Source organism: Urtica dioica, chromosome 6 (genome assembly GCF_054948205.1).
Source record: "Urtica dioica subsp. dioica isolate 48M chromosome 6, U.dioica_male_clone48M_v1_H2, whole genome shotgun sequence".
In the NCBI taxonomy this organism is placed as follows: domain Eukaryota; kingdom Viridiplantae; phylum Streptophyta; class Magnoliopsida; order Rosales; family Urticaceae; genus Urtica; species Urtica dioica.
Window position 1 is genome coordinate 43,665,153 of NC_142761.1, and position 15,801 is coordinate 43,680,953.

General features: G+C 34.7%; 3 protein-coding genes across 4 annotated transcripts; 1 reads left to right on the top strand and 2 right to left on the bottom strand.

Annotated features, from left to right (window-relative positions):
• Positions 1–1,791: 1,791 nt before the first annotated feature.
• LOC149394437 (uncharacterized) lies at positions 1,792–5,334 on the bottom strand. Its single transcript, XM_089617350.1, has 7 exons — positions 5,119–5,334; positions 4,307–4,416; positions 4,016–4,165; positions 3,658–3,899; positions 2,877–2,987; positions 2,632–2,676; positions 1,792–2,258 (listed from the first exon to the last, which is right to left on the bottom strand). Exons 1-7 carry the CDS (start codon positions 5,234–5,236, stop codon positions 2,099–2,101), a joined length of 936 nt encoding a protein of 311 aa, XP_089473476.1. The 5' UTR covers positions 5,237–5,334; the 3' UTR covers positions 1,792–2,098.
• Positions 5,335–6,263: 929 nt separating this feature from the next.
• Positions 6,264–14,319, bottom strand: LOC149394438 (pfkB-like carbohydrate kinase family protein). 2 transcript variants are annotated; one of them, XM_089616891.1, is made up of 5 exons: positions 14,297–14,319; positions 7,940–8,315; positions 6,902–7,234; positions 6,491–6,607; positions 6,264–6,395 (listed from the first exon to the last, which is right to left on the bottom strand). In XM_089616891.1, exons 1-5 carry the CDS (start codon positions 14,317–14,319, stop codon positions 6,264–6,266), a joined length of 981 nt encoding a protein of 326 aa, XP_089473017.1. The 2 variants fall into 2 exon arrangements, with proteins under 2 accessions (XP_089473017.1, XP_089473018.1); XM_089616892.1 differs by lacking the exon at positions 14,297–14,319 and having other exon boundaries at positions 7,940–8,365.
• Positions 10,925–14,822, top strand: LOC149394439 (uncharacterized). Its single transcript, XM_089616893.1, has 6 exons — positions 10,925–11,001; positions 11,091–11,336; positions 12,083–12,255; positions 12,764–12,862; positions 12,972–13,123; positions 14,197–14,822. The coding sequence occupies exons 3-6, from the start codon at positions 12,085–12,087 to the stop codon at positions 14,582–14,584; spliced, it is 810 nt and encodes a 269-aa protein (XP_089473019.1). The 5' UTR covers positions 10,925–11,001; positions 11,091–11,336; positions 12,083–12,084; the 3' UTR covers positions 14,585–14,822.
• Positions 14,823–15,801: the final 979 nt, after the last annotated feature.

Sequence of the window (15,801 nt, forward strand, 5' to 3'; positions counted from 1 at the left end):
AACCAAACTTTAACCCTCCAAAACAAATCCATAGTTTTAGATATTGAAACCACGTACGGCTTGGCTTGGCTTGGCTTTCTAGACTAGAAAAAAAAGGGATAATTGTAAATACGTCACCACTACACGTTGGCATTGGATTTTGGAATTGAAAAGTTGATTGGCGAGAATCATGCATGGACGGACATACCAATTTGAGAAGATTTCTTGATACTTTCATGCCACATTTATTCTCTCCAATTCGATATTCATACCTTTTTCTCATTATTATTATTATTATTATTATTATTATTATTATTATTATTTATTCTTATGCCTTATGTTTTCATATCTTTATCTAGTCTCTCTGCGATAAGGAATATTTACTATGATAATTAGCTTGATTTAGTGGTAATTTTATACATATCTCGATGGAGAAGTCCCGCGTTCGAATCTTCTGAGCTGCAAAAATATATACCCCTAAAAGTAATATATCATGTAATCTTAATCAATAGTGTCACTTCTAAAAAAAAAGAATACTTACTCTTTTTATTAGAAAAATAAAAATAAAATAAACTCATTGTTTTTTTTAATAAATAAAATAAAGAATACTTACTCCATTTAATAGAAATAAAAAATAAAATAATAATACAAAAACAATAAATATACCGGATACGTCATTAATAATAATAATAGAAAGTCCATAACATTAACACACAACTTCAAGTAACAAAAAATATTTTTCTAATCCTAAAACTAACATTCTCTCTTTAAAAAAAAAACAAGAAACACCAATAAACACCACCAACGTAGATCACGGGTCCACGATGGACACCACCAACGTAGATCACGGGTACACGATGGGGTCGTGGACTGTTGATTGAGAACCAAAAAATTCTAAATATATTTGTAGAGAGAAAAAAAAGAAGGGAGATGAGAGAGAAAGTAAATCTAAAAAAGATGTATTTATATATTTGCTTAAATTAATGTCACAAAATATAATCGTTCTAAACAAAAACAAATGGTAAAAAAATGGTAATTGAATTACCATGACACTCAAAAGATTTCAATACAGTAAACAATACTGGTGTTTGGAGGTATTGATATAGTATACATCTATCAGAATACCCTTTTGCTGAATCATTTGGCCAATTTCGTTATAATAACATTTGAAAGGTGTATGCACAAAACTACAAACATCATACCACTCTTTATGGTTGATTTGGAATCTACTAGGAGAAATTTAAATGAGAATATACTGAAACAAATTTAATTATTTTTTTTATTCACGCTATTGTTAAAGAGAACTGAAAAATAGTCCTACGTTTACTTTCCAAGCAAAATACTCGAAACTTTTTATTTCTTATCCACAAGTGAAGTTTAATTACATTTTAGATCCAATTTCAACTAATACGTGAGATTTCACATGACGGTTCGTTGAGGTACTATTCACAAGTAAACGTACTTCAATTTACTTTAGATGTGCTTTTTTCAACCAAATTTATGTTCTTTCTTCTTTGTAATGTTCTTCAATAATTGGGATAGCCTACCCTGCAATGGTTTTGCGCTTATTTGAAATGAGAATATTGTTTTCCCAATAATCTGCTATGATTCTCATTTGAAAAAAAAAACATGAAATGGGTAGCGATGATCTACAATGAATTTCACTGAAATTTATGGATAAAGTTTGTGATTATTTACCGAGATATTTTTTCTGTAAATTTTTCCGCATATTTAATTTTGTTTGATGATGTGTGGCGTTGAAGCAAGATCAACTTGGTTTATATTAGACGAAATACATATGTTTCTGAAATTTCCAAGAATATAAATTAATAAACTTTAAAATACTAGAAATTTCAGAATCTCTTCTATTTGGGAGTTCCCTAAACTTCTGTTCTAAATTTCAATTAGAAAAAGAAACCTCGTCTTTCGGCTTTTAGGACTCTCCGGAAAAGGAAATGCCGACATAAATTTCATGACATGTCAAGCCGTGAGCTTAAATTTTGCGTTCCTTTAAATTCCATTACCGCCTCGTTACCTCGAACCAAACATGCCTATGTTGGTAAGTCATACATTAAAGAGAAGATCAAAAGGATATAAGAGGGTTTGAGCAAAGAATAAACTACAACGCAATGGCTTGTGGATAACACTCACAAACCTCCATTTTCAAGGACCTCCAAGCTTTCTTGCTTCTTTCCCACTTCATCTCCATATGACCCAAGTAAGCTTTTGCCCACCGTTCCTCGCTTCCTTCCATGCTTAACTCGTACGGCACCGAAAAACTATCATAAAATTCATACGTTACAAGTCAACAAGTATGAACACAAATACACAATTTGTTCGGTTTTAGCTCAATTGGAATTCGCATGAACGAATTTTTTTTAAATAACTATATAAGTATACATGCATACGCTGAGATTGTTTAAACTGTTTGTTGAATCTTGACCGTTTATTTTCAAGATAACGTTTTCGAAAATATGGTGCAACTAAAAGGTAACACTAGGTATCTATGCCGCAGATTTCATACAAAAGCTATATAAGTATGAAAACACAAAAAACGTTATGAATTAATGACGTTATTACCCATTTTTGTAAAAAAAAAAAAAAAAAAAAAAAATCATATGGAATTGTCATAATTGAACAATGAGCACTAACCTCAATAGTTCTTCAACTGGATATCTTTTACTGGTTACAGAGTTCCTGCAAGAGTTTCATACAACACCATCAACAAAGCTCAACTCGTTTCTCTTTGCCGTGACTCGTGAAATTTATTCTTGTTATCAAATTGTGGTTGAAATCTTTATTTCTTAAGTAAAAAAACACACACAACCGTAAAAGACTTTTTTGGTTGCATATCCAGACACGGTACAGGGGTAAAACAAAAAAAACAAAAGCCAAACCTGCAAACTGATATCCTGTATAAATGAAGAGACTTGGTTGACAGATTATATACAGCATCGGCGATATTCTCTTTTCCAAATGCATAAATAATTGGGTACCCAAGAAGCCATCTGAAAAATTAAATATTGAGGTCGAATCATTTCGGAAATCATGCATTGTAAATAAAACTAATCTTACAGAATCAAAGCTGAAAACAAATCTGATGAATAGCAATTTTTTGGAAGAAAGAACATTTTTAAATTCTTTTTATGTTTCCATAAAAGAAACTACGAAGACCGGGCAAGCATACAAAAGCTGTTTTATATTCCACTCGATCAGAAAAAAACTGTTTTAGGACGTACGCCACGTAAATAATAGGCTATAGAGCAAATAACAAGACAATATAATAATGGTCCTTTAGTAATTAATTTCGAGCTACAATAAACCAATATGTCAAGAGTTTGCTCCTCCAAGAATTACAGCTACTCAGAAAATACAAGACAGGATGACCATAATTCAAACCACGTAGTACAGTTTTTTTTTTCTTTCACTAAAAATTTTTCAATAGACAAAATTTTGTCCCTTCCCTTTCTTAATTCAATAGTGTTATGAGATCCCTTGTTATTGCTATAATAAATATTTATCAGCCTTGCTTCTGCATTACATCCATGAGCCAGATGAGGCTAAAAGTATCCAAAACTTTAATTCAAACCACGGTCGCACAAATTAAATTTCAAAAATATCTAATTCTCTGAAGCTTTCATACTCGAATGAAAAATATAAATGCTATCGGAAATTTACCCATTCAAAGTTGGCACGGTGATATCTACGTCTTTCATGCAGCTACTTAGATCGATAAGATCAGATGATATTGAATCCACAGCATTGCTGACTTGGGATTTGTCATCTGATACGCTCTCTGCACTGATACACGAAGAACTTGAGCCGTTTTCCGTTCTTCGCACGGGAAAAAACAGAGAAAATTGCTTCAGAATCGAGAGAAATTGCAATCCGAGTGAGCTTTCCGCTAGTTCCGTTATCATCTGGAACAAAAACAAATAATAAAGAGGATATTTACGGATTCGCCATTTTCCTTTCGAAGACTGATATATGGCTGAGATTAACAACTTATAGTAACACATTAGAAGAAGAAGAAGACCTTTGGTGGGTCGTGTTCAAGGTCCACAAACACGAGCGGAGATTCTGAGTTCATGCTCAACTGAATATGAGCTGCGAGTCCACTAACATGTAAGACGTAAATCATTTCTTCTATGATCATCACTCTCAGATGCTCAAAAATGCAACATTCCTGCACTTTTTATTTTATTTTTTGGCACAGAACATTAAGATAGTTTGCACATTGCGTCTGTGTAACAGAATAGAAAACTGAAAACATAAATTACACAAAGATAATAGTAAACTTCAGCAAGATTAGATAAATAAAATATACCTTTTTACTTAGGCTAAAAAGGGAACGTAATCGTTCCTGTAGCTCCGGCAATTTACCTCCATAGTCTACCATCACGACTGGCCTCATTCCAGAGCATAGTGCGAGGACATCTATATATATTAAAAAAAATTAAATTTAAAAAAAAAAATCTCGTCATGAAGACGTTGCTGTTTGTGCTATATAATAAGCCACTCGCTTAAAGTACATTTACTTATTCGGCTTTGAAAAACCTTGCTACTGAGATTACTAAGTCCGCCAAGTCTTGTTAATTTTTATTTCGTGAAAATGATGTCTGTTCTTTGGTCTACTGTTTTTTCTTTTTAAATCATGCTAAGTTTGTAAATAAACCAAAAATTATCTGCCTTAAAAGAAACCAATCTTAATTCTTCATTCTTCGCTCATTCTCTACTAAACTTTCTCTATGCTTGTCAATGAATGCACAATTTTTCTAGGGTTCGTCTAAACTAAACCCGAACTCTTACAACAAGTCCACCACGTGATTTGCATTTTCCAAATTCCTACTCCATGTTAATACATATGCATATCAATAAATAGGAAATGTTGCTACCAGAACCTAATTTGAGGTTTTCGTGAATGAAACTCCATTGCCAATTAGGGCAAAAGAGATAATATTTTTATATCTCAATCTCTTAACTCGCGAACTTTTACCGTTCTCCTCTGAAATCTATCAACATTGTCGCATAAAAAAAAATACACAAATCAATGCTAAATACAGAGCTTATTGCAGAATCTAAAATGGAAAAATATGAACAATAGAAAGGTTGTTCAACGAAAGTTTATAGAGACAAGACCTGTGTGGAGTCGATTTCTGGAAGAAGGTTTGAGTCGCCATTTGATTGCAGAGAGAGATGAATCTAAGACTTCAATCACTTTATCAAAGTCTTCCACTTCCGTCCAGAATTCCTTCATCACTCCTTGTTTTCTCTTTAATAAATCTCTCTCTCTCACTCTCTCTCTCTAATCAAGTTATAAAACTCGATATAGGCACATTATTTTTGTAAGGCTAACTAATCAAATTACAACATTGATTTTACAATAGTAAAACATTTTATTAATGCTAGAAAATAGTTATTAACAATTATTGACATATCTAAACGAACAAAAAAAAATCTCCGATTTTTAGTATCCGATTCTAATCAAGTAAAAAACAAATTATGTAGTGTAGAATGTAGTTACAAACATATCTTAGCTTGTATTTTTATAATTTGCGCTATGGTTTTGTTGTTATGTCGTTTCTCATTAGTGTAATTTTTTTGAGATTGTATGTACTTGTACGTGTATTACGTGTATTTTGTTTATAGCTGACGTATAAAATTATGCAATTTAATTAATATCACGTTATTCATTATTCTTTATTTAATGGTGTGAAACACATTTATATTAAAACTTGATGAAAGAGGAAATTATATGCGCATGCAAAATTCTGGCCATACTAGTTTCTGGCTTTCTTGGAATTTCGGTACTAAATTAGAATTTCTAACGATCATAACACTCTGTTCGAGTTTTTTCCGACTGTGTTTATTTAAATAAAATTGGGTGAATAGTATCGAAATGATACCGAAAATAGTAATTCATGAGTAATACAAGTAGTACAGAATTGTGGTACGATGGATATTTGATGAACATAACAAGATTTCACATCATGAACATAACAAGATTTCGATTTTGTTCAATTTCGAACGCTGCAATCTATTATTTTTCTTAATGTCAATTTATATTATATTGTTAATAGTGCAAATGTGGAAATTATTGATTAATACTTAAACCATATTGTTTCAAAAACATACGAATATTCTTAATTATTCAAATATATAAAATAAATTACTTCCTCCCGGAACCTAAAACAAGAAGTCTTCAAAAATAAAAAAAATAAAGAATGAAAGAATAAACCGGCACAAATAACAAAGTTTAACTTGAAAGAAAAAAAAATGGCCAATTATGAACTTTTGTTCATAAGGTTGAGGACATCTTCCTCGGTGGGAAGGGCCGGAATAGCTCCCTTCTTAGTGGTTGTGATGGCTCCACAAGCGTTCGAGAATTTCAGGACATGCCTTAACCGTTCCTCATTCTACAAAATAAATACATTCAAACACACAAATCAATTAAATTCAACATAATTTAATCTAGTACACGTAAAAAAAATGAGTGTCATTAATAACAAACCTCAATGATGGATTGGTCATCAACAATTTTGCTGAGGAGAGCACCGATAAAGGAGTCACCAGCGCCAGTGGTGTCAACCGCGTTGACGTGGAAAGCATCTACCGATCCGTGGAAATTCTGCAACGAATTTTTACATTAATTCATTAAATATTGACAAATTTCATGTGACTTAATTAATTAAATTGAAGATGTTTAGATCAGGGACGGAGTCAGAAAAGCTCAATAAGGAGGGCTTATTTGAAAAAAAAAAAATAATAATAATTTAAGGGGGCTAATTAAAAAAAATTCACGGTAAAAATGGGTCAAAAGTGTAAATTTTTATGGTAAAAAATGTAAAACATTTTAAAAATGACCAAAAATGTAAAAAAAAAAAAAAAAATGGAGGCTCCGTCCCTGATTTAGATGATATACCTTGGTGTAGTATCGGCAGCCGTGCTCGCCGAGGGTGACGAGGAGGAGCTTGAGGTTGTCGTGCCAGAGGGAGAGAGCGGACTCGTCGTCGATCTTGTCTGAGTTGGTGAGAAACTCGAGCTCGACATCGCTGACCTTGATGACATCAGCTTTGTCCCAGATGCTCATGATTTGTTCCCTCGCTTCCTCTGGGGACGGCCACAGAGGAAGCCTCAGGTTCGGGTCGTACGAGAGAAGAGCCCCGGCTTCCTTGGCCGCGGCCATGGCCGCCATGTGAGCCGAGCGACACGGCTCCACGATCAAGCTTATGGACCCGAAGTGAAACACCTTAGCCTGCCAATAATCCGTCCACAAAATTAATTAAATTCAAAAAATAGAGTGTACGTGCGTAATTCGTGATGTTTGAATGCGTGAATCAACAACTATTTGATTTTTTTATTTATTTATTTTAGAAGTGGTGTGAAATTATCAATTAGATTATATCGCAATAACTATTTAATTTCAATGGCCTAATTAAATGTTTACCTAGAAAAAGCCTTAATTATATTCAACTTGCATTAAAAAGCCTATGTTTCATTAAATTCGACGAGCGGAGTTTGTTCTTTTCCTATAATTTCTTTCGACCATTGTTGATAGTGATCCAATAATGTTTTAACAAATAAATAAATAAATAAAAGAGTGACTCACACACCATACCAAACCAATTAATAAATTCTTAAATCATATGTGTAATTCCAATTGATGACTGCGGGTATCTAGATATCCAAAGTGAATCAACATATCAAAAATTATATGAAACGCCAAACTAATCACAAATCAAATATATCAGTCTAATTGGACGATCAAAAAAAAAAAAAAAAAAAAAACCAGCCAGTCGCGCGAGTGAGAGTATATGCAAAGAACATGGATCGTTTTAAAAAAAAATTATAATATTAAAGATCAACAGACTTTCATTGATATCCCCAACTAATCACAAATCAAATATCTTCGCAGATAATCATAATTAGAAGATATAATAATAATAAAAGAGGAACTAACCGATTTGATGAGGTCAAGGTTGAGCTCGTCAGGACGGAGGAGCATATCGGCGCTAGGGTTCCGGTAGAACATAAACTCTCGCTCGCCGTCGTGCTTGAGAGTCACGAAGGCCAAGGCGGTTCTGGCTCCCTGGTCGAAGTTGACTCCCTCGGCGGAGACGCCGTTCTCCGTCAGGATTCCGGCGAGCATGTTGCCGAACTCGTCGTCTCCGAGCTTTCCGACGAACGCCGCTTTTCCTCCGAGCCTGGCGACCGCGATCGCCACGTTCGCCGGAGCGCCGCCGGGAGCTTTGAGGAATCCCGGCGCCTCCGCCAGAGAAACTCCCGAAACCGTCGGGACGAAGTCGATGAGCATCTCGCCGAAGCTCACGATCAGGCTCTTGCCAGTCGAAGGAACTCCATTAGAAGCCATTGAATAATAATTAGATGAGAGAGAGAGAGAGAGTGAGAGAGGGAGAGAGAGAATAGTGGAGTTTGGGTCTGTATTTATAGAGTCGAGAGCTTAGAAGATAGGTTTGTTTTACGAATTGGTTTATATATTATATGATTCGATATATATTTATACGAGTATACGAAATTGAATATATTGATTAAAATACGTATGGCATTGGTTTATATTATTACGCATTGGTTTCGTAACTGAATATATTATACGAATTGTGTTACGATGGTTTGTTTTTATCAATAAAACATGTATTCTAATTAATAAATTATGGATATTTTATACCTATCGTTTTGTTAATTCGATTTAGATTTGAATAGTGACACCTTTTACGTGACCATATCTTCAGAAATATTTACTCATTTCAAAAATAAAAATAGTGTGTATTTTGTATCTTATATTTGAAATATTTAAGCGAGATATCATCAATCCTAACTAACATAAAATTATGTTCATAATCTGTGATTTATTATATGACACATTATAGAAATCCTAGGTCTGATCTACATTTTATACGTCAAATAATTATAACTAATATTCTAAAGACATATTGCCGAGTGTCTAGGGTTGAATTAATTAGTGACAACGAATCCTATTGGCTAATAAGGTATTTTAACGGCGAAAGGTGATTTAAGTGCAACTGTCCTCCGGCGAGAATTGATATGTCGTCTTCAAAATCCATCCAAAAGCTATTACATGAGAGGCATGCGGTTCTTTGCGACGAGATTAATGAGGCGGCCCACAAGCTTGCTCGAGAGTCTATTACTTTCAACAAATCAATTTGGTTTAATATGATGAATGAATTAATAGATTTTTCGTGTTTTTTTTTTTAAAAACCCCTCGGAAATAATCGTGCCAATTCTCATAGCCTTCGAAAATTATTGTAAGATTTTTTTTATTTCTTTTGGTTGCGTCCATGTAACGTCGAAGAAGTATTGATACAAATAGGATAAGACGGAGAAGATAAGGTTTCAATAATTTCCCTTTTTAAGCATTCAAATTTAACTAATAGTATCACGGAAAATTTGACGGAAGGATGAAAGATTTTAAAAATAAAATTAAAGCATCAGTAAAATAGATTTAAAAGTTCATGGACTGAAATGATACAACTGCCATAATATAGAGGATAAAAGTGTCATTCACGAGCTTGTCAAAAAATATAGGCAGCTAAAGTGGGAACACCTTATCCACGAGCTTGTCATAAAATGGTTTTACCATGTTGTCTAGGATATGTCTTACGTTGGGTGAGATTTAATGCACTCTCTTCTAGGTCAGAGAAATCTCGTTCATCATCTCCTACGTCGCTCTTGAAGTGCTCCGGGCACTTTGTTTGCTAGATGTCAGTTGTTCGTGTTGTCTATCGACTTTTGGGTTGGACTCTAGTTTTACATAAATTGATCCTTAAAGAGGAGATTTTATCTTAATCAAAGTGTATCTATTAATTGAATAACCAAAAAATTGTTTTGAAAATTGCATTATAGTATTTCATTAGAATAAGGTAAAATATTGACCGACACAAGTATATAATACATTAACATAAGGTACAACACATGCTTAGATTAAATAGAAAAGCTAACACTATGCAGGCTTTCGACACAAAGAAGAACAAAAGATACATTAAAATTCGAGCGCTAAATTAGCTATATCGACAATGAAATAAGTGATAATGAGATCCAAACAAATGTGATTTGTTAATCTCGAAGAAGATGATTTTTCAATTTCTATAGGCAACGACGATATCTCTGTCTTACTACTGCCTACAGAGACCACACCATATAATTAACGACACCAACACACACAACACCACATGCAACTACAACCCACACAACAATACAATTGTCGGAGACTTACGCCAAATCTATCGACAATGACCTTCATTGCACGCTGATGCGACCCTTTTTGCCCTCACATCGTTGACATATTAACATTAGTCGCATAAATCATGTGATATAATCATTTCGAGACAGTGGGTTGTATAATCCAACATTTGTAGTAGTGACTCTTACCTTTATTCTTTCTTTCCCAAGACTGAAGTTGTGGCTAGAAGTGAGCATTATGATTGGTTAAAATAAACCGATCGATTGATCAACAATTTAACCGTTATTTTTAGTCAAAATCAATTAAACGATTAATTTTAATTGATTATTACGATTAACCGACCAAAAATAAATATTGAAAGTAATGATTAATTGGTTAACCGCTTTAAAAAGTACGGTCAAATTCTTAATAATTTTAAATGGTTAATATTTAATATTTACCCGTTCAAAATGGTTAAAAGTTTAATTGGTTAATTATTTTGCCCACTTTTAAACAGCCGCCTAGAAGAGCTTCCGAAGAGAGGGGGCAGAAATGTTTTATTTTTTTAATTTTATAATTTTTTTTGAAGAATTAATTTTATAAATGCATATATAGAAAAAGAGAAAGAGATGAAGTCCGGTAAGGAATCTTCGAGTATAATTATCACACAATCGTAAATTAATACATCTATAGTTTCTCTAAATTTTTTTTTACATCAACACTAAATTTCAGTAAAAAATAAAAACAAATAGGAAAAGAAATAAGTCATATTTAAGCAAAATTGCTCTCTACTTTCTTTCTCTTCTCAGCATCTCCGACCCAAGGTTAGCCGATTTCTTCCTCTCCGATATTCGTTTCCGTGTCTGCGATTTTCCGGCTTCTAATCCGAGTTTTTTTTCTTCTCTCGTTGCAGTTTTCGATCTTGAATCCTCTTTGATCTTCGATAAGTCTCTCACCACAAGTTACATTTCGCCTCTCCATTTCTCTCGACTCGTCCGATCTCCGTACTGTAACTCTGCGTTGCGCTTCGATTCCGGTCTCGGTTATCGTATCTTTTCCCTTGCTTTTCGGTTCTCTCTCTCTCTCTCTCTCTTCGACCGATTCGTGAGGCAGGACGAGTCTGGTTCCGTTTACTGATCTAATCGTTTTATAAATCCAGGTGATTGATTTGGTTTGGTAATTTGATAGATTCTATTGGTTATACAATTTGATGGACGAGTCTGATTATAGTATTCGATGCGTGTTTAGGTTGCGTTGTTTTGAATGATTTTGGTGTTTCATATATAAATGACAGAATGACAAAAGTAATGGTTTTTTTTTTACTTGTTTTCTTTTGGCGTTGTACTGGTGTATGAAATTTAATCTTGAGTTACTTGAATCTTCGTGTTTAAGCTTGGTAATTCTTTCTTTGCGACTTAGTTGGATGGTTAAGGTGATTTAGTGGGATTTAGGGTTGGGTTGTAAGTTTTCTAAGGGTTAATAGACATTTTGAATTTTTGTTTTTAGGTTTCTCGTTGCTATCAGATTGAACAGTTTTCCGGAATCTATTTTGGAACCGTTTTGAAATGGGTACATGACTCGTTCAATAAAAAGAGTTGCAAACAGTTTTCTGGTTGAGATGAATTTGACATGTCCATTTAAGTCGTGTGTGAATCTGTGTAAAACTCTCTTGTCGATTAAGACATGAAGCGAACAAAAAATGGGCCGTGTTTAATCGATTAAGACATGAAGTGAACAAAACAGACACAATTTTTGCACCCCTGAAAAATCATGCTCGTCTCCGTATCAATGGCTATTTTGTAGTTAGTTGCAGTACAATCAAATCTTGAGTTTTTCAGCGTTAAGCAATGGGATTTGCATATGGGATTACCTAACATACTTTTTTTTTTTGGCTGCTCGTTATAGAGATGTATAGCAACGTCGGAAACCAGCCTGGGGTTCCAAGACAACCAGCAAGCCAACAGCCTAGTCCGTTTGGGAATGCTTTCTATGGTGCTGGTTCGGGACTTATCCGAAATGGTTTGGGTGCGTATGGGGAGAAAATTCTAGGATCCAGCTCAGAATACGTGCAAAGCAATGTAAGCAGATAAGAATATATTACTTGAAATTAGAATCACCGTTCTGTTTGCTTATTTAATCTTCCTAGAATTGAAGAAAAAGGGAAATTTACGTTTGTGTTCGACTGAATTGAATAATGTACAATGCTGACTATACTAATTGCCTGTTCATGTTGTTTTCGTATTATATTTATGTGCTAATGGATACTGGTTATTCTTCTTTGGAATTAAAAAAAAATATTTATATATTTTCTGTGTTTTAACAGATGTACTGCTAGAAACAGAAAGATATGTATGGATTTTGTTGTTGTTGTTAATTTTAAAGCTGAAAGAATATCATAAGATACATTTTATATTCCGGAGCCGTGTATGAACTTAGATTTCTTTGCCTTTACACAAGCGATGTTTCTGTCTTGTAAATTTGGAAAGCTACTCTAAATATCTTTCTTTATTCAGGATTTTTCACATGTTATAAAAATGTCTGCTACATCATAACCGCGGTTTTTTTTTTGTCCTACGCTGTTGACAGATAAGCAGGTATTTCTCTGATCCTCAATATTATTTCCAAGTGAATGACCAGTATGTGAGGAACAAGCTGAAGGTTGTTCTTTTCCCGTTCCTCCACAGGGTAAGCGATAATATGTACCTCGTTTTACCTGATTGGCAGTTTTTTTTTTACACATTGATACTTACAACCACTTTCTTTGCTTTGTGTGCGTCTTTATTTGTCATTTTAGGGTCACTGGACACGAATAACCGAGCCTGTGGGAGGCAGACTTTCGTATAAACCCCCAATCTATGACATAAATGCACCAGACTTGTACATTCCGTTTATGGCCTTTGGAACCTATGTTGTTCTTGCTGGACTCTCTCTGGGTCTACATGGAAAGTAAGTACAAAGAGTTTTAAAGAAAGTAGATTTAGATAATGTTATGTTATATACCTGCTTGGAACTATTATGCAAACACAAATAGTCTTCTCAACCGTCCTATTAGGTGCTAGGTCCAATCATTTTCTTATCCCTCATAAATCCTATACTTTAAGAGCTAAATCCCTACCCCTTTTGGGCGATGAGTTTTTGTCTCAAAAAGTATAGTAATAGGGGAAAGGGGAAAAAGGTTGAGAGAAAAAGGGGTGTAGGAAAACTTGGCTTTTGAAAGGATAGGTGTTTGAAAGAATGAGTTTTTTTGTGTTTGTGTATAGTAGGCACTGAACTATACTAACTACCATAGGTTAGATTGAAAAAGAGAATATTTGGGAGCTGATTTTTGCAGGAAAATAGACCTAAGAGTAAAAAGGAATAGGGCTCTCTGGTTATTTTTCTTTAGATGCGATGAAGATGTACAATTTCTATTGAGAAGCATTGTTAAAGAACGTTGGATTTTCTAGTTCTCTTCTAATATTAAGTTTGCCCCTTCAATTTACTATGAACATCCAAACCTCTTCTAACCGAATTTATAAATTCAAATACAATCAACACACAGTCAATTTGACCAATGAAACAAGAAAATCAAGGACAAAGAATAGTATAAGAGAATATCTTCACAATCACAATGCAACACCATTAATACAATCACACACAATCATCATCATGAGAAATACAATCTCCTCTCTGGATGATTGTGGTAACTTAGTGGTAAGATGGGTTTGAAAAAGAACTTATTTTTTTTCATTTTTTTTCTTCATAAAATAGAATTACTTGTTTTTAGCATTAAACAAAAAAAACTTAAATGACAAAAGAACAGGGGGAAAAAAAAAAGAACGAAACCCCACGGGGTTGGTCTAGTCATAAGGCCGATTCTGAGGACCTTATGAGTCCCCGGGTTCGATTGCCCTTGAACGAAGCAATTATGCTTCATCTTATCCGAAACTATACAACCTTTGCAATAATATCCTTGTATAACTTAGTTTTAAGATGGGTTTGAAAAAGAACTTTTTTTTTTCATTTTTTTGCGTTGTCAGGTTCAGTCCAGAGGCGGTGAACTGGCTGTTCGTGAAGGGTTTGGTGGGGTGGTTTCTTCAAGTGGCTCTGCTGAAAGTGACGTTGCTCTCATTGGGGAGCGGAGAGGCTCCGCTGCTGGACATCGTAGCCTACGGCGGGTACTGCTTCGCGGGGCTGTGCTTGGCCGTGGTGGGTCGCATCCTATGGGGCTACGCCTACTATTTCCTCATGCCTTGGACCTGCCTCTGCATGGGAATCTTCTTGGTCAAGACCATGAAGAGAGTTCTGTTCGCTGAGGTCAGGAGCTACGACTCGAGCCGCCACCACTATCTCTTGCTCTTCATCGCCTTGGCTCAGTTCCCGCTTTTTACATGGCTCGGCAACATCACCGTCAATTGGCTCTTTTAGACCTATCTTTATTTTATAATTTTAAAAAAAATATTGTTAATTATACTACTTCCTGTGTTCATAGTTTAGGTTTTATTGAATGGGGCTTATGGAATTTTAGAAATTTTTGTTCCTCTTTTTTTTTTAACAATTTCCATGCCGCTCCCAGTTTTTCTGCTTTAGGTCATGTTTTACACCTCGGATTTATTGCTGGTTTTTGTGACCAATTATGCTTCCAAAATATGAACAGCTTATTTGATTTGAATCGTTTACAGTAATATTGAAAAGCTTACTGTTTGGTATATGCTTAATGTGCTATCATATGTATCAAGCCTGGGTTTTAGCAGATTCTTTGTCAATTATTATGTAGTTTGACCATTGCGTGGGAATACATTTATTGCTTTTTACTTGAGCTTCAAGCTTTTTCTTTATTAATGCCTGGCAAATGGCGATTTGAACATTTGACCCTTTTCAAACTGTCTTCTTAATGACTTGGAGGCTCATTATATATTGGCTTAATGACCCTTTTCAAACTGTTTTCTTTAGAGTAGGAACGAGATAATCAACAAGAAGCACTCAATTGGAGGCTCATTATTTGGAGGAAATATTGGCTTTAGATATAAGCACTCAATTAAAATTCCACCTGTCATATTCAAGATACAATTTTTTTTTCAGAAAATAAATAATGAAGGAAAACATAGCAAATAAGAGTGACTTTTTTTTTTCCCTCGAAATTCCCGCTTCTTTTTCTCTCTTCTCTCTCCTTCACCAAACCCTCTTTTTCACTTTTTCTCTTCGATTCTCACCCTAAATGATTGGAGAAAACTATTTTTATTCTCATCACCCCCGTAGACCTTCCGGAAATAAATTCCGATCTGATCTGTGCCGATTCGTGGCTTAGATCCGATCCCACGCGCCGTCCCAGTCTCTCCACGCGCCCGAGTCTCCGGCGCGCTTGTACCCCACGTGCTGCCCTCCGTGATTTTTTTTCCAATTTCTTTCGGCTTTCGTTGCTTCGTCCACGTCTTTTGGTCTCTCTGTGAACAGAGTTTTTGGAAAAAAAAAAGAAGTTTTTTTTCTCTCCGGTTCAGAAAGATGCTTCATTTCGTCGCCGTTTTTCTTCGTTCTGTCAGCCCTAACCAGGAAGCGTGATTATGGTTGTTCTAAGGGACAATGTTTACGTAGATTTCTACGAGATAGAAGATAAGCGTTTCTCGGTGTCTCTCAGAAGAGATGGC